Source organism: Toxotes jaculatrix, chromosome 2, assembly GCF_017976425.1.
Source record: "Toxotes jaculatrix isolate fToxJac2 chromosome 2, fToxJac2.pri, whole genome shotgun sequence".
NCBI classification, from domain to species: domain Eukaryota; kingdom Metazoa; phylum Chordata; class Actinopteri; family Toxotidae; genus Toxotes; species Toxotes jaculatrix.
Window position 1 is genome coordinate 26,008,247 of NC_054395.1, and position 24,078 is coordinate 26,032,324.

A 24,078-nucleotide genomic window follows, 5' to 3' on the forward strand; every position below is an offset into this window, starting at 1 on the left:
AGGAACATGGTGACTTGATTATCTGAATGTCATTCAGATAATCAAGTCATCATCTCTGATGAAAAAAAAAGAACTATTAGTTTTTTAGCAAGGTGTTCCTTATAAACTGAATGTATTATTCATATCTGTAGTGGCATGTTTTTGAGGTTCATCAGTACATATTGTTCACTTTTAATCACTGTTGGCAGATGCTATAAAAGGATCTCTTTCAGGCCTGCTTTGGAAAGACCTAATATCAGTGGCCCTGATCTTTGTAGCCATTTAGAGCAATAATAGCAGATAATATCTGAGTGAATGGCACAGCGGTACTTTTGCAGAGATCAAAGTCAGTATTTACCAAAGTGTTATCATGTGTTAGTACATGATAGGTTTCATAATTATTGCTCCAAGTGGCTCTGTGAGATCACAGTCATGACGATTAGTGAAGCAACCAAAATAAACTTTGCTGTAAAACGAGAAGTTCAAACTTTATTGTCACAGATTATTGAAAAAAAAGAGTAGCTGCTTGTTTAGAGTCAAGGGCATTCATTTGCAAACCAACTGCATGCAGTTTACCAGTATGGTTTGGTTGATAGTTTGATGGTCAAGCCCACTGTCTTTGTGGACTGTAACGTAATGGCTCGACAGTTTGTCCAAAGAAATAATTTAATTCTGCAATACACAAGAAATGAGTAAAAGGCCAAGTCATATGTAAAAACAAAAAGGTAGAGTACTTCCAAACAGAGTACGTAGACAGACCTACACAGACGTTCTTGCAATATTTCAGAACTTGTGGTGTAAATAGTTTCAGTTGCATACTCATTCTTAATCACATAATGCAAGTAATGCTAATAAAACCAGTGGATAAAGTCCATAAAACGTATTTGGCACATTTAGAATGATCCATATGCTTCATCTAATGTTATTTACAGAAAACCCAAAATAACTCAGACTTTACAATGACATCTTAAAGAATGTGGAAAATCTGCCCAGGCCAGTGAGCAGTAGCCTTTTGGTTCACATGATAATTTTCAAGTTTAGGATTCCAATCTCTTCTATCAGAGTTTTCCCAATTGTCTGATTTTGTATGACTGGAATCTGCATTAATCTGAGTGTGACCCTGTCGTCTGAGCTGGTTTATTCAGAGATCTATAGTGTGGAAAAGCGCGGGCATTTTACACCGTCATTAAATGTGTAAGGTTGAGCAATCACATAGCATCAGTAAGGATTTTTAAGTGTTCTCGTGTGTTCCCGGCTCTTGGCAGATTTTACACTTTTAACCCTGATGGGTGATATTTAAAACCTGCGAAACACAGAAAATGCAATGTAAACTAATCCACATCATGCAGCCATTATGACATGCATGTTTTAAAGTTTTGGCAGAATCAGTAGCCTTCTGGTCCACATCATCTCATGTGAATTTTGTAAACAAACAAGGTCTCAAACATACAGTATAACAGAAATAATTGTGTGCAACAAGGTATACAGTACACCAATTGTTCCAGACATTGTAGGAGGTGATCTGATGTGTTTGGTCCCCACTCCTGTGCTCTTGTGCCTGGCAATCTGACCCAAGGTAATGCATAAGATGGCATACAGTCCTAAGAGAGTCCTTCCAGAAGAAGGAAAGGGGTTCCTGGGCTCAGTCATCTTCCTCCTCTTCGTCCTCTATGGGATCTAGGAAAACGCTGTGCTTCAAGCAGTTTTGGAGGTAGTTCACCACTGTCCGCTGGAAGTGCTGGATGCTGCGGGGCTCTCTCAGGACGTGACCTTCGTCTGGGTACAGCTGCAGCGAGTAGTTGGCTTCCACCTTCACCAGACGGCTCAGGAGCTCAGCACTGTGTTGGAAGTGTATCCTCGCTTTGGCCAAAAACACACACATGCAGTACATTGAAAGTAGGGGTGGAAAAAAACAAATGCACAACTGAACTTTAAAACTCAGCAGAAACTGAATCTTACCATCTGCAGTTCCATGTAGAATAAGGAAATTCTCATCTTTCAGCTTGTTAACCTCCTCCAGCAAAGACGCAGTCTGAAAAGACACACCATGTAACTATGAGTTCTTTATTAGGTACATCTATATAGCTAAAACAAATGCAGACTAACAAAACAACCCTGAGATAAATCCCACCTTCATAAAAGTTTTAATGTTCCATTTTTGGTGAAACTGTGTTAACTAAACTTCTTGGAGGCTGTAGACTGAGGTGCAGTTGAACTATCAAATTATACTGAGTGGTGTTTCTATTATTTAGTCTGCCCTCACTGATATAAATGAGGTGGACAAACAACTACAAACACCTCTAAGAAAAATGCAACACAATTCAACTGTGCCACAAACTAAAACTGCTGAAATGACTATAAAGTTTTATCAACACCTCTCCAAAGCAGTTCCTGCAAAAACCGAACACTATAACCACCATAAAGAAAGGATTTATTGGAGTACGGCTGACTGCATTAGTTTTGGGTAATAAACTTGAAAGTCAGTGTAAATCCACAACCATTATTCTTAACTTATCAAAACTATTTACAGCTGAATAGATGAGTTCAGAACATTAGCTTTAGAGCCTCACCAAGTATACGTGCTCCTCCTTTGCTGGAAGGCCTAGATATCTCTCTGAGAATGCAGCACCTGAAAACAGTGGAATGATGTTGTATAATGTTTCACTGCAATTTCTGTGGCCTCATTTGTATGAATAGTTGATGACATGACTGTAACTCACTATAAAGCCTGAAGTCAGTTATTGGTGCCATAGCGGCTGTGCATTGAAAGAGCTTGTCTGTTGCAGCTAACATCTTGAGAGTTAAATAACCACCAAATCCCTGCAGGGGGAAACAGAAAAAGTGCTAAGACAAACAAAACATTTGGCACCTTTCATGGCTTCAACAAAAAGGACTTGAATTACTACATTTAAAAAATGCTGTAACCTTGCCATAGAGGGCCACTCGACGGTCATCAATGTATGGCAGTTGCATCAACAACCTGAGGAAACATCATAAAAGTCCATAAATTCACAGGCTTTGTTCTCACGTGTCAATCAAACAGCCTTATGTTGTTGCATAACTGCACTGACTCTACAGCTCCCAGATAATCTTTGACTTTAAGTGAGCCGAGCTTGCGTGGATCCACGGCAGTGGTCTTCTGTCCACGGCCAGCCCCACTCCTGCCGTCCACCCAGGCCAAGGCCACATTTTGTGTGCTGGAGAGGACCTGAGGCCAGTCGAGGGCAAATTCCTCCGTCACCGACTGACTGCCAGGAACGCCGTCTCTGAGCAACAAGACGAGCAGGATTGTAGTAAGCAGTTGTAAGGCTCAGGAGAGCAACCAAAAGGCTAGGGTTCATAGGTTGCAAAACAGGTGACATTTAACAGCCCTGTTGTCTAGCCTGCTTGTTCAGTGATACTTACACAATGATGAGGAGAGGGTGCAGGTTGGCCTCATAACCCTGAGGTAGAGATAGCTTCAGGTGCAGCTCTAAGAAAAGCAAACAGGGGTTGAACGAGGTCCACTGTTTATAGACTTGTTAGGATTACTACTACGTTTAAGAACCTCTGCCTGAAATACAACTGAACCTCTGAAGCACAGAAAATTTATCTTGAATGCAAGTAAATCTTTAATATGTTAATATGACCAAAAAAAACCCCCTTCACAATCACAATCACGTGTATGTCCCTGGGGCCATGCATGACTCACGCTAATTACCTAATCACCAAAAACAAGAAATAATTGCTTTAATTAGTACATAATTATTGCCAAAGGTTTCTTTGTTGTACCATGGTTGTCTGCTGGGACTGTTCTGAACAGAGTCTCAGGGAGTCTCTTGTCCTCCAGGGCTTCAGACAGAGGGCTGTTATCCTCCAAGACGACGTATCCTACAGGAGATAAAACACCACTGTGTCATATTTTTCATCCTAAACATCAGGACAGACACAGTCGCCCATCAGGTTGTGTTTCAAATCCTCATCATCTCCATGTAAACGGCTCTAACTGAGAGCCACAGACAGAGGGCACTGTTCACTTGAATGAAATCAATGAATCTTAATTCTTGTCCACTTGAATATATCGCCCTCTGCGGGCTGTCATAAGACACTGCAGACAGCATGTGTGTGCGTTTCTGTGTGATATTGAGACAAGATATGCAACACTCACTGGAGGGGTCCTTTGTACTGTGAACAGTCACTTTAGGGATTCCAGGGCCTGGAGGATTTTTTAAAAAGACAGCACATAATAACAATAAATCCAACTGTCTAATGTTTCATATGCATTTCGAGTGTGTATGCATGCATGCATGTGTGTGTGCATCCCATTTACCTAAGCAGTAGAGGGTGAAGTGGGTTTGATTGGGGCTAAATTCAGATTTAAAGAAGTGACATCCATCTATGAGGTTGCAGGAGATGCACTGGCGCTGAAACACTCCATCCAGGTCCACGCTTGGAAATAAAAGAATAGGGTTATTGAGCACACTTGAAAGGAACAGGACAATCTAAAGCAGTTTTCATTTGCTCCAGGAGAGGGTCAATTGATTGCCAGGATATTAAGGAAAAGTGTCAGTGTCTAGAGACAAACTATTTTCAGAAACAAATGGGGTTAGACATAAATGTCGCCATACAGATTGCTCTGTTAGGCGGTGTCGAGTCTCTAAATGTCCTTCTCCACTCCACTGCTTACAAATTTCATACAGGATTAATCACAGCCCAAGTTTAAACAAGCCATCTTCCCTCCTCCATAATATTGAGCTGTCTCCTGAAGCCCAAAGCTATGTCAGCTAATAAAAAGATATGAAACCTGGGAGGTAGATGAGGGAACAGGCAAGTGTGTTTATCACAGATGGGACTATAAGTCGCAGTGACTCGAGCCTCAACAGCACAGAGGGTCCTTGTCCACTGACTTGGACGTTTTCTGTTATAAATGTGTCACTTAAGCTGTTTGCCTGGAGCACATACAGCACACAACAATAAGGACTCACATATCGAAGCATTAGTGTGCGGTTACTCTTCTGATTGTGTTTTTAGGTATGCTAGCAACGTGGCTCTGGGGACGGCAATACCACCACATTGGTCCTGACTGAATTATCTCATTAACTACTAAATGGACTGCCATGAAATTTTGCACAGATATGAAGTCTACTGACTTTGGTGATCCCCCAACCTTTTATCTAGCACCACCATGACCAGGTTGAAATTACTGTTTTTTAGTGGAAATTCTTAACAACGAGTGGGTGGACTGCTGAGAGATGGTTTGGTACTTTTTTATAGACGTTCATGGTCCCAAGATGATGTATCCTGTGGACATAGGTGATCCCCTGACTTTTCCTCCTGCACTACCATGACGTTGAATTTTTGAATGGATTGCAAGGAAAATCTGTGGTCATTTTTTTTAAAGCTTGTCCAATACATTGGTTTTTCACCAAATACCTACAAAACTAATGGGTTTCCCATAACCCTCAGTCCTGCTTTGGGTTTAGTGCTGATTATCAAATTGTACTATGTTCACATGCTAAACTGAGATGGTGAACATGGGTGATCCTGATAAACATCAGGATGTTTGTGTTATCACTCTAAGTATGTACGAATCTTACAAATCTTAAGCTTTTGGAATAAATCCAAACTGAATAAAGAGTGAGCAGCTCTAAAAAATGAATCAAGAGATTGTTTTAGAATTTAAAACACAACAAAAAAGAAAAATGAAAACTCCACAGCCCACAAGACATTTTATCTTAGTGATAGTGTAAATATCTGTTTATAGCATTGTATAGAATCTGTGTTTGCTTACCTGTAAAGATGTCTGCTTTGTCTGGATTCCTCTGTGCTCAGGAAATAGCTGATGAGGAGAAAATGAACCACAGACACAGCAAGTTACACAATACAGCCAAAGAACTGCAGATCACCTTTGGGTATCTTGGGTAACTTCATCCTAATTATTCTGGATATCAATTATTCATGACAACAGCACATCTACACATATTTACATACTTCAGGATGTTTATAAAATCAGCTTTGTAAGTCAGTTTCAGAGATGCTAAGTTAAACCATCTGAGTGGTGGATGTACATCACAGTATCATTATGCTGACAATCCACTTCTATAGAAATACAAATAAAGTACAGTCAGACAGTACTGAGGACTTCTCTGTAGTATCAGCCCGTGGGCTTCGGGAGTGAAAACAACTGTCTAGATCTCCATTGACTTTTCTTGATTGCCTGTGATGCTCACACCTCAGCCAATCTGTTGACGAGGGGTTTCTTCACCCAGCAGGATAAAGAGAGATTTAAGCAATAATCTGCTGTGGTCAAGTATAAATAGTCCTTTGTCCTCTTCAGTGGAAATCCTTCGCCACAAGCAAAGTTAGAGTCAAAGCCACTTCCTTTGGCTTTTTAAACTGAGATCAGTGCTACATGTTACAATGGCCTTTCCAGTTATTTTTAAATAGACAATCTCCTGTGTACCATTCGCCCAGTCTGACCTAACGAGGGAATTTGTTCTCCAGCAGCTTACAGCGAGAGATGATTATTTTAATGATGTGCTCTATTCTACTCAACCCTCCCCAAGCCCCCCCGTCACTTGTATATTCATAGTATATGAATATAAATGCAGTGAAGGGTGATTCAACTCAGCTCCACACACTGTGGCTCACACATACATTTTTCCAGCCTTCTCGTCTAGGGCGCAGAGCAAGGTGACGTCCCAGCTCCCCGATGTCAAAAAGCGAGGAGGGACGGACGGGATGGCAGGCTGCGTTACACAGAGAAACAGAGAGGAAGGGGAATGTAGAAGCAGGCAGATATACAGAATAAAAATAGGTGTAGCGACACAGCAAGTGTAAGTCAGAGAATGAGGAAGAAATGAAGACAGGTTCATAAAGTTGAATTAAGTGATGGCACTGGAGGCTACAGAGAGGCTACAGAGGGGGTTCAGAGTTTTAATGATTTCTGAAGTCAGTGAGACACAGGAGAGAAAACTCTGGATTTGATCCTGAACTACTAATGGTTTACACACTGCGCAAAGGTGCGGGACTTCACTACCAAACAACTATAAAACACATGCTCTTTAATGCCGTATTTGTTTGATTCTTTAATGAGAAAAAAGCATAATTAAGTATTTTTAATTGCCCCACTCAGGATGAATCGGCTGTTAAATTGAGATGAATTCCTTCAAACATGCAAAAGGGCAAAGGACTACTAAAATATTAATCAGTGAAATGACTCCTTAAAAAAGATGGTGTTTTGGTAATTGTATTGTTAGGGAGAAAATAAAATAACTCAAATTGCTCTGCTAATGACAGCGGTGGAGTAGATTGTGAGAAGAATTGACTTTAGGCTGCACAGTGCTGCTGAGATCTGTGATCACATGGTGTTTTATGTTTTATGTGGATGAAATGTTAACAAGTTCTGTCAGAAATTACTGAAGAATAACACTAAGGAGTAAAAGTTTAAAGCCCTTAAACTGACCTGGGCTGAAAGACCTGCGATGTGGTGAAACTCCCCACGGGCGCCCTGCTTTGCGGGCAGGATTGTATAAAACACAGAGCCATCTGCTGAAAACAATGGCACGTCCTGTTGAAGAAAAGCACCAAGTCAAAAGAAACAGCAGTGATGAATAGGTGTAAACAGACTTTACGAAACGTGAGTAATGCTTACCTGTCGTTGGTTTTGCATTATGTCCATGGCCATTTTGTGTTTCTATGGATTTAAAATCATGCATTATAGAGAAATGTATTAGTCACACTATTTAAAATGTGCTTACACCACCATCTGAAGCTGATTTAAATAGCACTATACAAATAAAGCTTATTATGTTTATTAATCATTAAATATAGGCTTAATAAGTAATTGGCAATGGGTAAACTGAAATCTGTGAGGATCTACAGAAAGGGAACGAAGTGCTGCAGTACATCACTGAAAATTCTTCTCATGCAGCAAATGACCTTAAATATTAATCCAGCCAGTGGAGATTTGAGAGCTTAAGGAAATCAATCCTAACTCCCAACACTGTAAAAGAAGCAAAAATTCTATTAAAGCTGTATATTGCAGCGAGGGCCGCTTGGATTACTAATGTGGAACGACTGATGACCACTCACCTCTGAGCATGCCCCTGTGGTGGCCTCACACACGCAGAGCACTGATTGGTTCTGGGCACGATTCAGCCAACGAACTGCGAGGCGGGTGCTGCTGATCCAAGTCACCATGGAGATGTAGCTGTCTCTGAAGAGGCAATGCAGAAAATAATACACTGGGCAAAAGATTGGACAAGATGCAGTGAAGGGGACAGGAATTTAGACGTGTAATAGTTTCTGATGTGGTGGTGTCTAAAGTCTTGAAGGTTTGTTCTGCTTTTAGATTCACAAAGATAGACTACCTGGCCCTGAGGAAGTCAGGAGGCATCATTTCCAGAGTGTGAGCTGGACCATAAAGATTCACCACAAACAGACTGACTGACGGGATACTTGAGCCAGCCTTTGAGCACAAACAAAAAAGAAAAAAAATCAGATAAAAGCCATGTTTGCATGCTGATATGAGCATTTAGATCAAAGCCCCCAGTGTGGCTGTAGACTATTGGTCCTGTTTTAACCAGTTTTTACCTTGGGATAGGGGAAGAGCACATTGGAGGGATAGAGACCACCTAGGAAGTGAGGAATTTCCATCACAGGTGTGGCAGAGTTGTTGATGCTCAGGTATGCCAGCCGAGCACCGTCCATAGACCACCAGTGAGCAACATATGACAAGAGCACCTCCTCTGTTTTAAAAGACAGCAACAGCTTTTAATATCAAACTCAAAGCATTATTCTGCTTTCCGTGGGTTAAGTTATTAGCTTGGTTTTGCAGATTTGTGTGTGAAGCCTGAGGACATCCTACCCTCATAAGTCCAGTCAGAGAGCCCATTCGCCACATTCTGCTCCTGGTCAGTGGTTGTGAGACGCAGGGGTTTGCTGGTCACGCTCGGTTTGTAGTAGATATCTCCGTCAAACACATAGGCCTGGCATGAGCAGCACAGACAGACAGCGCCAATCCATTATCAAAGACAATATGGCTGCAGGCTTCATCGCTGGCTGCCTGAACTGAGCGTCGGACGCCCTCCAAGAGTGAATGAATCATCGGCCAGCACACACATGGGTGAGAGCCAATACATCTTTACTTGCCAGTTAATATGCTGCAGATGAGCACTGACAGCAGCAAAAGCCAATTACATTACAGGGGAGGTAGATGAATTGTATTATGCGTGTAAAGCAACCCCATCATAGCAGCACAGTCACTGCAATAACCTCTAAGCTTGAGGTCTTTTCATGATGACAAAGACATGGTACCGTTGATGTTATCATTATGAAAATGATGTTGAAAGAAGGCCATACACAGACAGTATTATTATAGATTGTAAAGACTAAGACAGGCACAGTTGATGCAGATGACAGCACGTTGATCAGGTAAATTAGAAAAGTGCCTGGCTTACCAGTTGGTTCCCCTGAGGCCCCCAGGAAGCGTACTGTAGCACTGTGTTCTCCCTCTCTGGAGGGTTAAGCTCCTGAAGATCCCTGGAACACACAAAAAAACTCAAATATAAGCCCTCCATTAGGGACGACTGTCCTGTTTAAAGTCCTCTGAGGTCCATCCATGCCCTGGCCTTGAGGGAGATACTGTACTGTGAGGACAAAGGAGCAAGATGCAGAGAGGGAAAACAAAACGGAGAATGAGGCTGGTTCATGCAAGAGTGCAACATTTCTTTTTCCATATTTCTAGCCGCACTTATTGCTTCCTCTGGACAGGCAAACATTTTCCTCCGAGGCATATTCAGGCAACGAACATTCAGGCCTTCCTGAAATCCTCTCCAGAACCACTCATCAGAAGTGCCAGGGATCATCCACAGCTACCACTGAGTTTTTCCACTGATACAATGCGGAATATGAATCTCAGGCAGTGAAATCTGACGTACAGTACAAACCTTACATTGGGATTATGGAACCTGTAAAGAGCACTGACGAATGAATGCATGTCTGACAGAAATATGAGGTTCTGATTCAATGAGACACCCTTTGAGGGAAGGTTTTCAATCCGCAGGTCTACCAGCGTCGGTAACGCTCATGCCCAGTGCAGCCCATGCATTAGCATTCATGATTCCACCTACCCATTAGCCACACTGTAGATAGCATAGGAGGCTGTGAAGGACTGAGAGAACACCTGAAAGAGGTAGAGGATATCATGCACACAGGTGTGCCACACTTAGATGACACCACATATATTTTAGTGTTCACACATGCTCATACACATGTATAAATAAGGTTAAGTGCAAATGAAACACAGGTTATGACGGACACAGCTGAAGCTGATCTTACAATTCAGCAATAAGCAACAGGAAGCTGTGTTTGCATTCTCTAAATTCATCTAAAATCAATGCAAATTACTGCATCAAGTGGCTTATTGCTTTTAGGAAAAGGCAGCAACACATCATTATGATACAAAAGTACAAAGGCAAATATTTATTGATCCCCAAATTACTGTGTTGATAGAAGGTAATTAGCAATCTAATGTTATTCATTCACCTAAAAAGCAGTAAAAGCAACATGCCTCATACTGTTTGTATCTGTATGTGTGGTCGTTTTTGTCAAGAACTTATTGAATATTGCTTTGTTTGTTACAGAATCACAGCTTAGCGCTATAGACTTAATTTATATGAGTCATTAAACTACTGGCAGCAGTTTCATCCGCATTACATCATTTGAACCACAGGGATCTTAACTTAAGACAGAGTAAAAGAAACAACATCAGCAACATGACAGTGGAACGAAAAATACAGAAACCAAGACAGACATTCTTATTAAACAGTATCATTACAGCTAATATCCTTCCCACTGAGCTCTATTGTGGCTGGGAACTCTGTCGCAACCCTGACACAAGCATCAGCAGTTCGATGAATAATTAAATCAACATGCTGAAGAAGACTAAGGGACTAGAATCAATGGATGTGTGCACGTGTATGTGTGTGTGTTAACCGCAACTGATCACAGCATTACCTGATGAATTCTAGGTATTACATTGATTTCTAGTGTTTTCTTTTTTGTTTCAAGCAAAGGGCTGGAAGCAGGCTATTTTCCCAGTGGCCTCTGAAAGCCTCAGCCTCCTGGAAAACCAGTACCTAAAGAAATTAAATGTCACATCCTCTATACAGCACACTTAGCAGTGAAATTGGATTTCTCCTCTGTGTTGTTCGTCCGTTGTTAGAAAATGTATGGTGGAGAGGCACAGGGGTAAAGCTGCTAGGGTAAAGAAGGGGAAATAAATTCTAAAGCCATCTAAATGAAATTGAAATCTAATTGCGATGTAAAGTCTGAGCATGAGGGGCAACAGGGCGTACAGGAAAAAGAGCTGTGTTACCACAGAAAATAACTGCAAGAACAGGAAAAGGAAGGAATGAATTGGTCAGACACTAAAGGAAAAAGTGAGCGAGGGAGATAGAGAAAGAAACAAAGACAGGAAGGGAGGAAAGGATGCAGAGAGGGCAGAGGCTGATAGCCAGAGCTGACAGGTACTCGACACGCAACGATCTTGAGTTATGGGGGGATCACTCTCTGAGACCAAAGGGGGCAGCATTGCCATAAGCACCATGTTCAATCAGCTGTTTATGATTTGTTAAGGAACCCCCGTGATTCTGCTCATGATTTAACATCACGAAGCCGTTGGCAGAGGCCGTACATTATCGTGTTTTTGTGTGTCTGTGTGATAAACAGACAGCGAGAGTGAGTGCATCTGCCTCCGAGAGGCACCGTGAACTCTGAATGTGGCTGCCAGTAACATGACATAAATCCTCTAGATTGCTCTGCGAGTCACCCCCCAACCCCCCTTTACACCCTGCATCCTCCTCAACCCATGCTGCCAAAAACAGGGGGCTTGAGTGTAGTGGGGGGGGGGCACAACACATAGATTAAATACTCAGAGGATAGTGTGGGATAATGTGACAAAGAAAACGTATAGAGATTACAACACCCTTCGCATGAGCACAGATATTGGGATCTGTTGTACACCACAGAGATAATAGCATCCTTCCTTCTCAACATTGTTCCTGCCTCACAAGCATTTTTTAGCAGCCCCACAATGCGCTGCCTTTGATACCAACACCCATCAGCGTTTGCTGCAGAGTGCAGACACGACTTCCTTGGCATTTTATTTGTCCCTAAACTGCACTGTCTTGGCAGGCACCGTTCCGTTTGACTCTGCTCATCAATCCCAAAAACCTCCATCTCCTCTAATCTATCTCGCTATCTCTCTTTTAAAAATGTACTGTATAAATCTCCTCTCTCTGCCTCTCTCCCCTCGCACAACAAACACAAGGCGGCTTAATTCAGACAGGCTCTGAGGAAAAGCATTTTCCTGTAGGAAATCTGCTTTCTCGTGTTCCTATGTGGCCGAATCCCTAACTCACTTCTATGTATACCTTCTTATCAAAATCCATTTATTTTCACCCACCAGGCACAAAACCCTCCCTAAAGCCTCCAGAGCTAATACAAAATCCAGAGACGCCTTTTAACTTTACACTCAGCCCGCTCATCCATCTCTCTCTACTGCACCTTTCTCGTTTTAGCATCTCAGTCATCCTTTGACAACCCTTCTGATTGATTTCAACTGGGCAGTGTATCTAAGTGCAAATGGTGCATATCCCATTTTTCTTCTCTCCTCCATCACAAGTGGCTTTCCCCACTGCTCTCTCTGCTTTCCTCCCTCGCTCTCTGCCACTCTCAGCAGCGTGCCGCTCCTCTTCCAAACAGCGAAGCTGGTGCCTGCTGCAAACTGCTTCAGTCAGCACAAATCCCCCGAGAGAGATAGACAGAAAAAAGTGAGTGAGAGTGAGGAAGATGAAGCGGGAGAAAGAAGGAGGGACCTAGAAAGAAGGGTGCGAATGGAGGAATAGCCCCCCATGCGCGCAAAATGCCAACCATGTTTACACACACATATGCATTTCTGAATACACAAATGATGCCAGGTGGCATGTCCACTGCCTCTAATTTCCCAGAGCGCGCATACGCACTGAGCATACAGATGAGAGCAGACAATTCCTGCTGATATCAAAGAAAGTATGCTAATGACACGGCATACATCAGCCCAAGCAACCCACAAACCGGGCAAAGATCTGAGCCCTTTCTCCAGAGAGATATCTGAAAACTGATTGAATGTGTGTTAACCGCTCAATAATTCAGTTAGGATGCGGTGTGTTTGTGACGAAAGCTGTAACACAGCAACAGGCTCATTCGTTCCCCCACACACACACACAGAAAATATGATGCGCAGTGATTAGAGCAAAAGCAGATCTGTCTAAAGAAAACCCAGAGAGATAGAAGAGACTGAACAAATCAGAGTGCGATACAGCAGCAAAATCTGCTTTCAGATTTTTAATAAAAATGCAAGGAAAATGTGCTGAGGGCTTTCATTTTCCCCCTAATTCTGTTCCTTCGCCGATTACTTGCACATTACACAACTTGCCTGCCCGTTGAGGAAAGAGTCAACAATTTATTAACGGTACGGGTATTTACAGAGTGAGATGGCTGGTGGGGGATGGAGGAACTGAGCTATGTGGTGATAAAGTAAAGTGAAAGATCTGTGTTTTGTCTACCCCAGCGCTTATCTGAAACCACCTGCGATTGTGATTCTCGTCAGCTTCTCATTAAGATTCCTCCCCGAACTAGCAGGGCGATTTCATTACCGCAGCTCCAACTTTACCTCTTCATCTCCTTGATCTCCCCTTCCCCTTGCAACCCACTTCACGCTGATCACTCACTCTAAGCTTTCCTCAACCCCCTGCACCTTCCGCCATCAGCCAGTTTAAATATTCAACTCCCCATATGTTATCCCAGTCATTTGTTGGGCGGTGTTATACAGACTGCTGCAGTAGCAGAAATCAGTGCACACACACAGATACAGACACACACACACGTTCTCCTTCATGTTTTGCTTCTTCCCTCTGTTGCTTCTTTGGGGCTTTGATTAAGATGCATGTCACCGTTGTTTTGCAGCCACCAGTGGCCTGTCAGACATGTGTAGGTTTGTCGAGCAGTAATGTCTTGTCTTTGATATTAGTGCATAATTTATGGCCCTGGATGTTTTCTCAAGGTGCAAATCTTGACAGTGCTTTCCATAATAAATCTCAGTCAACTTGGCAGTAAAAGAAAACTTACCAGTTGAATATTATACGCCAAGAGGACAAACCTCTTGTCTGCGGACACTTGGAATTTAGTAGTGGTCAGATCCTGTAGGAAGAAACAAAGGAAAATTAGACAACACTTCATCTAAAACTTCCATTTGATCTGATGTGCAGAAAGTGGTCTGGGACATCTGATATAGCCTGTCAATGGTTTTCTTTGAATTACATATTTTGAATCCATGAATGCTTTATGGCACATTATCTGCCAGTTTGTCTGCCTCTGTTATCACAGCTACGGTGATGATGTCCAGCTTTATTTGTGAGACCTGGGGAAATTTCAAATCTGGCCATTTTACATAATTGTCTCAAAGTCACAGTAAAGTTAGAGCATCCTAATCTTCTGTAACGTGATGTGTTTGTACCTGAAACTGAATATGTGGACACTGTTATTGGTAAAAAAATGTACCTTAAATAAAAAAGGTTTCGGGTCTTCAGCCCTTTTGATCACAGTCATAAACCGGGTCTCTTTTGAAAGGTAACGCAATAACTTTTACGACCAAAAAGAGATACTGAGCCAAAGTTACAGAGGCACAAAGATGATAGAAGTTGTTTTTTGGGGGCGGGATAAAAGGGGAATGTAAGGGCTGTAGTAGTACCTTTTGTGTGGAAAACAATTTGGAGCCAGAGCCGCAAGTCAGAACAAATTCTGTGTATCACAGCTGTTGCAGTGATTTGGGGATCCTAAAATGCTTTGCACAGATAGAATCTGGAGGCTTGGAGCTTTCAGACAATGTATAATTTGTCAAGGCTGTGTGAAGAGTGAATCCAGTACAGACCAAAAAAAACCACCTAAAGTAGTGTTGCAAAGGCCAAATCATCCCATAGGTGGCACAGTGCATTTTAAGAGGTTAAAAAACATGAAAAATTATGGTCCTCTTATCTTTCCAGCACCTCAAACAAATCACCCATTGTTTTGTCTCTTCACATTTTGACAATGATAATGTACTGCATTCTTGTTTGAGCCATGAAGCTGTAGCACAGTGACATTTAGTTCAAAATTCTGCTGTGCAATCAACAACTGAGCTCCACAGGGTTTCCATATTACACCGGTGCCAGCTTTACTGCACTACGCTGGCCTCCTGTCAAATTTATGGCTTTTGATTTATGAATACAAAATCCTTCTTAAAAGGCATTACACAATTTGGCTCCACCATTTACTGTATCAGCGAGATCCTGATCCTACACACGTCCATTAGGCCATCCGAGTCACCAGAGTGCTCCTGGCGACCAAGCTTTTGCTGTCCTGACTCCTAGATTATGAAACCGTCTCCCTCTGGGGGTTAGATCAGCAATATGTGAAGAAATATTAGCACCACATTTTCCACTGCACTCGCCTACCAAACAACGTGTTAAAATGACAACATCCGTCCTGATATATGAAGCTCTGTCGCCTTTTCAGTGATGCATGAGCAAAACATTCCAGTTTGTGAAACATAGTGAGAAATAAGGCAGAACCTGGACCTTATGAGTCACCTCTTCAGGTCTGAGAGGCTCCGGGTTACGTGTTGCTAAGTTCCCATGGCGGAATGAGCTCTGTTGAGTATAAATCTCATCTCGAAACCTGTTTTTTCTCGAAGGCATTTTCTTAAAGCTTCCTTGCTTTGATTTGTTCTTGTTCTTTGACCATTTTTGCCTGGCTCAGCTTTAAATATTTATTCAGATGTTTTTTAATCCCCTTTTCCGGGCACTGTGAAACACTTTGTAACCCAGGTTTTACTTACTCGCTGTGAATTTAAATCTCAAACTTTGACTCTATATTTATCTAAAATTATCTCAACAATTCTTTATTCAGGAATAATGTAAATGTACATGCACTTCTTGGTGTTCATAAGAGAAAATATCTTTTTCTGGAATTATCAGCAGCAGCAGGGACGACAAACCATATCGCAACACCAAGGAGAGACTTCTTCTCAACCTGACAACACAACCATGATTTAAGCTCCTCGGCGATGACCCATATAAGTCTGTCAGTGTCGCGCAGAGGCGGTGTTCAAAATGATGCCCTTGCTTGGAAAATTCTCTTTGAAGGCACATGTTGAGGGCTCACAGAGCAGCCAGATTGGGGGATGTGGGGGGTGGGGGTGAGCTGATACTGTCACTCTGCCAAATCTTTTTTCGTCTCAGCTGTGGGATGTGGAACAGCGGGACTCTACAGCTTCTCTTTCTCTCAATCTGGAAGAGCCTCCCTTTATGTTGGCCAGTCACTTTGTCCAGCTGTCTGTAGATGTGAGCCAGTCAATACTGAAACCTGTCCTCTGTCCTCATAAGCTGTGTTTGTAACTCACCAGGGAGCTGTTGTCCAGCAGAGTTGTGGTGAGGTTGCTGTTGAGGCTGAACGACAGGACGTGTCCCTCTCTGGTGCGGAGAGCCACTTCGTTTTCTGAGTTAAGACAGTTCAGGGACAGAAGGTCCTGTGTTATTGCAGCGATGACTTAAATCCACAGAGGCAGAGATGGTTGCAGGCCAGTGGCTCAGTTTCAGGTGAGATCATTAAAGGGGCAATTTGTGAGTCAGAACAGGGATCCTTACCGTTAAGCCAAGCCACACGGGGGTCATGAATTTTGAACTCCTCGCTCTCCAGATCCTCCATGGTGAGATGGGAACGGAGTAACAAGTGAGATTCATCTTTAAGGGCAGAGAGACTGAGTTAGTTAGTTCATCACAAACACTTTTCTGTTTACAGACAAGCAAAGCCTGAGCATGTTTGCAGCCTGGCCTATATTTCTGCTTCAGTCTTTTGTTTTTGCATTTTCAGTGTCACTGTTCATGTGTTTGTAGCATTTGCAACATTTGTAAAATGCTTGCCCTTATTCTGCCTCCCTTTCAGCAGAAAATAGACATTTTGGGAAACACTCTTACGCACTTCCTGGTAGCTATTTTGATGTCCATTAAATATAGTTTAAGCATTAAGTCTGAAAATAGGGGAAACAGCTAGCCTGGCTTCGTTCAGTGACAACAAAATCCATCTGTCAGCACCTCTAATGCTCACTAATTAACTCATATCTTTTTCGTTTGATCCATACAAAAACACCTACATGTAAAAACGTCAACTTGCTGTTTTTGGGAGGGGTTATAATCTCTCAGAGACCATTTCTTTCGTGGTTGCCTGGCAACTGCTCAGAGCCAAGAAATAGTCACTGAGAGATTATAACCCTGCATAAAACGTTGAATTGTCATTTTTTACACTGTAGTTTTTGTACAGTTAAAATATATATATATATATATATATTTATAAAGTGTTAATTTGTGATATTTAGTGGAGCAAGTGGAAAATCCTGGTGCCTTTGGGGACAGGCTAGCTGTTTTCACCTGTTTCTAGTCTTTGTGCTAGGCTAAGCTAAGCTAAGCTAACCAGCAGCTGCTTCTTTACTGAAGAAAGTAAATAAGCATATTTCCCAGAATGTCAAGTTGTTCCTTTAATTCCCCGCATTCTTACCAGGTGTGAGGAGGATGACCGAGAGAATGACCAGAGACATGACGGCCAGGATCACCACCATGGCGATTCCTATGCCCTTCCAGTTCCGCGGAGGACCGTCTGAACTCCCCAGGTCCTGATATGGAGGGAAACACAGGCGCAAACACACAAACACAGTGATGAATGTGAGCACAGCTGAGGAGGAGGACATTAGTGCTGCTTCATTTCCATAGTCTCACAGAAATTTCTCCCTGACAGGCATATCAGTACAGTGGGCCTCAGGGGAACTGAGACCAGTCTTCAGCATCGCGGAGACCTCGCTGAATTACACTAATTTTCCATAAGAGAACTGCATAAAATTGTTGCACATGAGAGATTTCAGACTTTAATTGCAGCAGCAATTTTGGCCGCACCATAATTTTTCTTCACCATTGCCTCATTTCACCTGTTACATGATTGATGGGCCATGTGGTATTGCTGAAACTGAGGGGGTTGGGTGAAGTTATCAGGAAGTGTGTGATGCTTGAAACTACAGTGTGCTTTTATAGAAAAAGCTGCTACCTACTTAATCTCCAAAGAGCTGCTTTGGTGGATCTGGATTTATTCAGCAGCTCTGGATGAAGTTGTTAACGAGGCAATAAAAAAGGAGAAGAAGATGGGACTATATAACTATACAATGAGTTATAGACAAAGCTTTAGTTGCCAAAAGAGAAAAACTTTTACGTTTAAGCTCAAGTCCTTGTATACCCTCTGTATGCAATCAGGGGGAACTGATGGAATGAGCCGGCATCACTATCAGTCACAATTAAACACAATTGCATGCTGTTCCCAGGCTGTGCTCCACTCCCTCATAATGAGTGGCTGGCACTGCTGGAGCCACATGCCCGCTGGAGTGTGAGAGTTCAATCACAGAGCAACCATAAAACTCAGCCTTCATTATGGCTGCCCGCCCCTTTGGCTTCACCCCTCATAGCTTCGCTGGTCCCAATCACCTTCCTCCAGGCCTTGGGGGAGCAGGCAGCGGAAGGAGGGCATCTTTGTGGTTCACTGGTCAACAGATTTCTGCTCCTCCATGCTCACTGGGTGACACCAGCTGTCCCCAGGTCTGTGCCATTGGCCACACTTGCCTTAATACCCCCACCTAGCACACCAACACACAAACATGTACTTCTTTGCCCCCCCCAGACTATCTAACTGTCTTTAAGTCCCTGGGACTTGGTGTGTTAAAGTGCAGGAAAATGACAGTGTATCTACATAACAGGAATAAAAATGTCTTAAAACCCTGTTTCGGAAAAGTGAAACAGTGAATTCTGTAGAAATAAAAGATTAAAGGTCAGTGTACTTGAACAAGAAACAGTGGGATTTCTTAACTTATTTTATTGCTCTGTGTGTCATTTATTTTTTAGAAAAATCCTTGGTACATATTTTTATCACTTTTAACGATTCATTTCAGGGGTTTTCAGGGGTTTTCACCTCTTATTAAAAGGAAGTGGGTTCACGTTACACACGGGATGAATGGAAGACACACAAGGTCCGCTTTATCTCGACTGGTTGTCAGCGCAGGACTCTTGCCAAGGTCTCATCTTTAATAGATATCCTTGGCCGCAGTATCATAACATGTTCAAATTAAAACCACTACCAGTTGCACCTGCAGGGACAACTTTTAAGTGATGTTTGAACTCTGAGTGCAGGCCAGAGCTGGGTAATTGATGTCCAAGGCTGTGTATCTACTGGCCTTTCTAACACTCTGTTTTATCTCATTCTCCTGCCCTCTCGGCACCCGATCTCTCAGTGAACCACTATAATCTTTCCATCAGATAAAGAAACCTGCAGTAGTCTACGGAGGATTTGGTCGAATACAGTCAATACTGCGTCATACTGCACCTTCAGCACATTGTGTTTGACTGAACTGGTACAATTCTGAAACCTGAGAATCTGGAATTGAATCTCATCATATACACCCTGGGAATACTTGTATAAAACTACAATCCATGCATAGCAATGCTCATGTATAATGGTTACGTATAATAAAACATACTACAAAGAATTAAATGGTGATTCCAGGATCGCATAATAGAAAGACACACTTCAAATTAAATTCCTCCACTTGACTGATTCCATCACACAGTATTTTCATTTTCAAGTCCACCCTCTAATTACTGTGTGCAACATGGGAGCTGAACATCATCCTAATGGGATGCACAGCTCCTATCATTCCCCTGAGCCCAGACATTAGACCATACTTCCAATTAAGGTCGCAATGTTGTTAAGACCAACAGGGAGAATCCCACATTTGTGTGAATGAGGAGCTTTGTCACACTTGCAAATGAAGTATAGACGTGCCGAGCAGCATCCCCAGGGTGAACACTCGCAAAGCTGCAGGTGCCCGACCGGCTGCCGGTCACGATGCATGAGGGACTCTAATGCAGCACAGTCTGCTGGCACAGGTGAACAGGTGATGAGCTGGGCTGTGTGATGGACCCTGGGTATCTCATACAGTACCCTGAGATGCACAAGCATATCTCAGTATGTCTCAGAGCAGGTTTTCCGCTGAGCCAGATCAAATATGAATCACACGTAGACCTTCCTCAGTGAGCCCTCTATTTTATTCAGCCTGTCTGATCCCAGAGGAGTTGGAGTAGAAGCCTAGATGAGGTGTCAGTCAAACACCAAATAGTGCGAGAATGCAAATCAAAGGTCTCTGTGTTTATGGATAACCCTCCTGCACGTACTCCCCCGAGAGGATTTTTTTTTTTTTTTTTTTGGCAAACCCTGCAGAACTGCATCAGAGAAAAGAGAGCTCTTACATTTGCCAGCAGAGCTCGGGGAATTTTCACACAACCAAAAGAGAGAATCAATAAGGTGTACAGTTGTACCAGGTCCAGAGGGAAACAATTAATAGTGGGAGAACAGCCGTAAAAGGAGACGTAGATAGACGCCCACTTCTTGCAAAGTATGACACCTCCATGCGGAATAACAAGACCTATTCTGACCTTTCTACCATTTCATCTTAAAAATCATACTCATCAGACTGGAACCATTTATTAAATCACATACAAGTAGATTCCAAGTAGCCAGCTCCTTTTTTTTCCCCGGACTACTGCACACAAAATCAAACAATTCCAACTGTATTGATTGAGTTTGAACACTAAAAAAGCAAACCACGCCAAAGACAATTACTCAAGCTGCACAGCATGCACCATAGCTAACTTGTGTAGAATTCAGACGGTGCTAAGAATTCATAAATTAGGCTCTGGAGACCTCCTTAACTCCATCTTCTGTGTCTTTGAGGCGCGGAGAATCCGACAATAAATCACATGAAGAGGAATGAGGGAACCAAATGCGGACTGCTAGGGGATTCTAGTTCTGGATTTGCATACCTCTAACCCCCCCCTTTTAAAATTAGGAAATTATGTTTATTACACACATGACATTGGCAGAGGTATCAATGAAATAACCACCACCATGAAAAGGGGGAAATCTATTGGCAGACACATACAGCCCTCAATATAACCTATATGCTCCTGATTTTAATGATTCACTGTAATTGCTCACAAGGGAAAGCCGTAGATTAGTAACCCTTGTATGTATTACCTTGTCAATACCTCTCACTGCCTCATTTAAAATGAAGGTCATCATTAGAGTCAGGTGTAACTTAAGTGTGGCTGGAATAATTGGTAACCAAGCAGCTGTAGTAACGAGACAGTACAGTTCAATATTGATTCATATCTAGGCTATCTTTCATCACATCCAGAGGACTTTATGTGCTCCTCCTCACTGCAGCACCATTTCTCCCTTTCTGTTTCGCATCTTAAAAAAGCAGTAGGTGGTATATTCACCATATGGGACTAACTGGGCAGATTTTTTTTGCCCTCGAGGCTATTGCCAGACAATGCAGCACAAGCCTTGGTAAAATGAAAGACCTGCCGCTTTAGCCTCTGCTGCTGCAAGGCTGATCTACTGTCTTATTCTTTTCACGCTCCCCATCACGCATAAGAAAGTTACTGTACAAAGGGGGGTCCTGTATGAGATAGCTTTTCCTTAGCGTGTCCAGCCACTCACAGTGACCGACTTCCTGCCTCAGGAAACAAACAGCATCCATATGTGGGAGAGCTGAGGGTGACATGATATAGAGTTACAGTGAATTACGAGAAAGAAGAGACTACAGAAATACTGTATCAGCAAGTAATGTTCTCATGGTGTACTCTATATGAATTCACTGTGTCATTATGTCACATTATCAGAGCTGAGGATGAAAATTAAAACAAAGGCGCCTTTGGAAAAACTAATTAAATCACTTTTATTTTCTTCCTTAATGCCGAGGATTAACTGAACCGGAGCCAGCGCATTGTGTTTTTGTGGCATGAAATTATGATATTGCTTTCCTAGTGGAATATGACAGTGAGAGGTATATAGACATTTATACCGAGTCCGGTATATGACAATTAAAGACAATTATGACATACAAACATATGACACAAGTAGCAAACCACATTATTCCTGCACAAAATCCTGCATCTTCTCACCAGCAGAGACACACATGGCAATCTATGACCCAGTGAAGCAAAAATAAATAAATAAATGAATGGAAACCTTATGGATAATAAGCAAATGCCTCATTAATTGTCTTTCTGTGTAAAGCACATTGATTGGAGACAGTGACATAAGATGTTGCGACATTTGCAGGTAATGGATTGTCCGTAAGCCCCGCAGCTCCGTGTGGCCCTTTCATAGAGAAAATAATACTGCAGGATAATTACGAAGACGCTTTTTTGACAAGTTTCATCACTTTAGCATGAGTGTGAAAGAACTGAAGGTTAGAGTGTCACTTAAGATCAGACATCACTGTGCTCATATTACACACCAATTAAGTAAGCTGTGTACTAATGATAACGTGATTGAAACTCTTTCTTAAGTAGGATGACAGTTTGATGATGATGTTAATTAGTCGATTTGGCAGGTTTTAAACAGAAGCACCACAGTTACATCTCTGGATGAAAACTGATGGTGCGTGAGAAAGTTTTCAAAGAATAAACACTGTGTATTACTTGTACTACTATATTACTAATATATGTTATATATAATATTACTAATTAGGTATTAATCATGTAAATATGTCTATCAGCAGTGTGTCCAGCAGTGATAGTCTTAAATTATTGATTATCCAAGTAGAATCCTAAACACATTAAGAGATTAATATCATTAATGAACCTAAATTTATGAACCTACTTTACCACGATAGCTCTTCATGTAATATCAGAAATTGTGTTCTCACAGTTTAGTGACATAAAAACAGAGGTAAAATGCCTTTTAAATAAACCAGAAAAATGGCATATGGGAACTTATACGTTTGTCACAATTCAATAAGACACATGCATTAAATAATTACAGATGTTTTGATCAGTAAGGACTGGCAAAAGTGTGGCCAAACAGAAGATGTTGGTTCATAGTCTTTGTTCATTGCCAATACACCTACACAGCAGAGGGATAATCAATCATACAGTGCAGGCTGTGGGTCTGAGCCCCTTTGTCACTGTGCAGGTCCAGACTGCGGGGGGTATTCTGCTGCTGGGACAATTTCTTCTATCTTAATATTAGAAAAATGATCATTTCTACAGATACAGATATTATTCTATAAAAGTCTGTATGGGACAGAAAGGCGGTGAGAGTGAGAGGCTCTGGACGTCGAGTTACTACACCAGCCTGCACCGCAGTGCACGGACGGAGGGTGTCCACAAGATTGATACTGACGAGAAAGTCTGAATGGGCGAAACGGCTAAAACATTAATCGATAGTCATCGTATTGAGGGCATGCATGAGGTATTCCCCTGCTGCACACAACAGAGCACTCAGATCTCCCCTCACAGACTGCACACACATACATATGCACACACACTCGCATCTGCTCTGAATTCTCAACCTGACGAAAACTAAGTAGGAATAAAAGAATGAAAAAACAAAACAAAACAGAAAACAGAAAAACAAACATACCAGCTCCGTGGTCATGTTTTGTTGAGTTGTGGCAATCATTTTAATCCGCAACAAGCTCTGGTGCCTCTGTAGCCTCAAAACCCGTCGAGCTGCACTGTTGTCTTGCGGAGCTTTTTCTGCATGCTCTGCTTCTTGCAAGTTTGTCTTCGAAAGGATGGTGGTCTCTCTCTCTCTCTCTCTCTCTCTCTCTCTCTCTCTCTCTCTCTCTCTCTATCTCTATCTATCTATCTATCTATCTCTCTCACTCCGCTTGAATGACCCGTTCGCTCATTCGCCTATTTCCAATCTGCTTATAGACTATTGATCGGCTCAGAAATTAATCACGACAGGGTGTTGGATGTATGGGTGACTTCAGCTGCCTTCAGCAGTCCTACAAACAGTCAAAATGAAGTAATTATAGGTTAATAAAAATATTTAGTGAGCGATTAACTGCCACTTTTAACCATAAATATTTATATTTTGGTGCTATGATTGATTAATGGTATTGAACATTTTAATACTCATCATCTAGTAGTG

At 42.1% G+C, this 24,078-nt stretch overlaps 1 protein-coding gene across 1 annotated transcript; it reads right to left on the reverse strand.

The window, feature by feature from the left end:
* Nucleotides 1–873: 873 nt before the first annotated feature.
* On the reverse strand, nt 874–23,601 carry LOC121192244 (inactive dipeptidyl peptidase 10). The gene is made up of 25 exons (XM_041053840.1): nt 23,563–23,601; nt 17,593–17,707; nt 16,686–16,781; nt 16,442–16,536; nt 14,131–14,202; nt 10,092–10,144; nt 9,420–9,501; nt 8,828–8,948; nt 8,554–8,708; nt 8,331–8,428; nt 8,053–8,176; nt 7,613–7,654; nt 7,424–7,528; nt 6,616–6,707; nt 5,750–5,797; nt 4,289–4,407; nt 4,127–4,174; nt 3,751–3,849; nt 3,385–3,451; nt 3,051–3,245; nt 2,905–2,959; nt 2,700–2,799; nt 2,550–2,608; nt 1,939–2,011; nt 874–1,839 (listed from the first exon to the last, which is right to left on the reverse strand). The coding sequence occupies exons 1-25, from the start codon at nt 23,599–23,601 to the stop codon at nt 1,622–1,624; spliced, it is 2,370 nt and encodes a 789-aa protein (XP_040909774.1). The 3' UTR covers nt 874–1,621.
* Between the last annotated feature and the right edge of the window lie 477 nt (nt 23,602–24,078).

Bases quoted from the DNA above. Each gene is read 5' to 3' on its own strand.
- LOC121192244 (XM_041053840.1), bottom strand. From the start codon at position 23,601: ATGATTGCCACAACTCAACAAAACATGACCACGGAGCTG. The intron at 10,145-14,130 runs GTAAGTTTTCTT...TACCTCTTTCAG, and splicing joins TGGCGTATAATATTCAACTG to GTGTTCTCTCAGTCCTTCAC. The intron at 2,800-2,904 runs GTTACAGCATTT...TTCCCCCTGCAG, and splicing joins GAGTGGCCCTCTATGGCAAG to GGATTTGGTGGTTATTTAAC.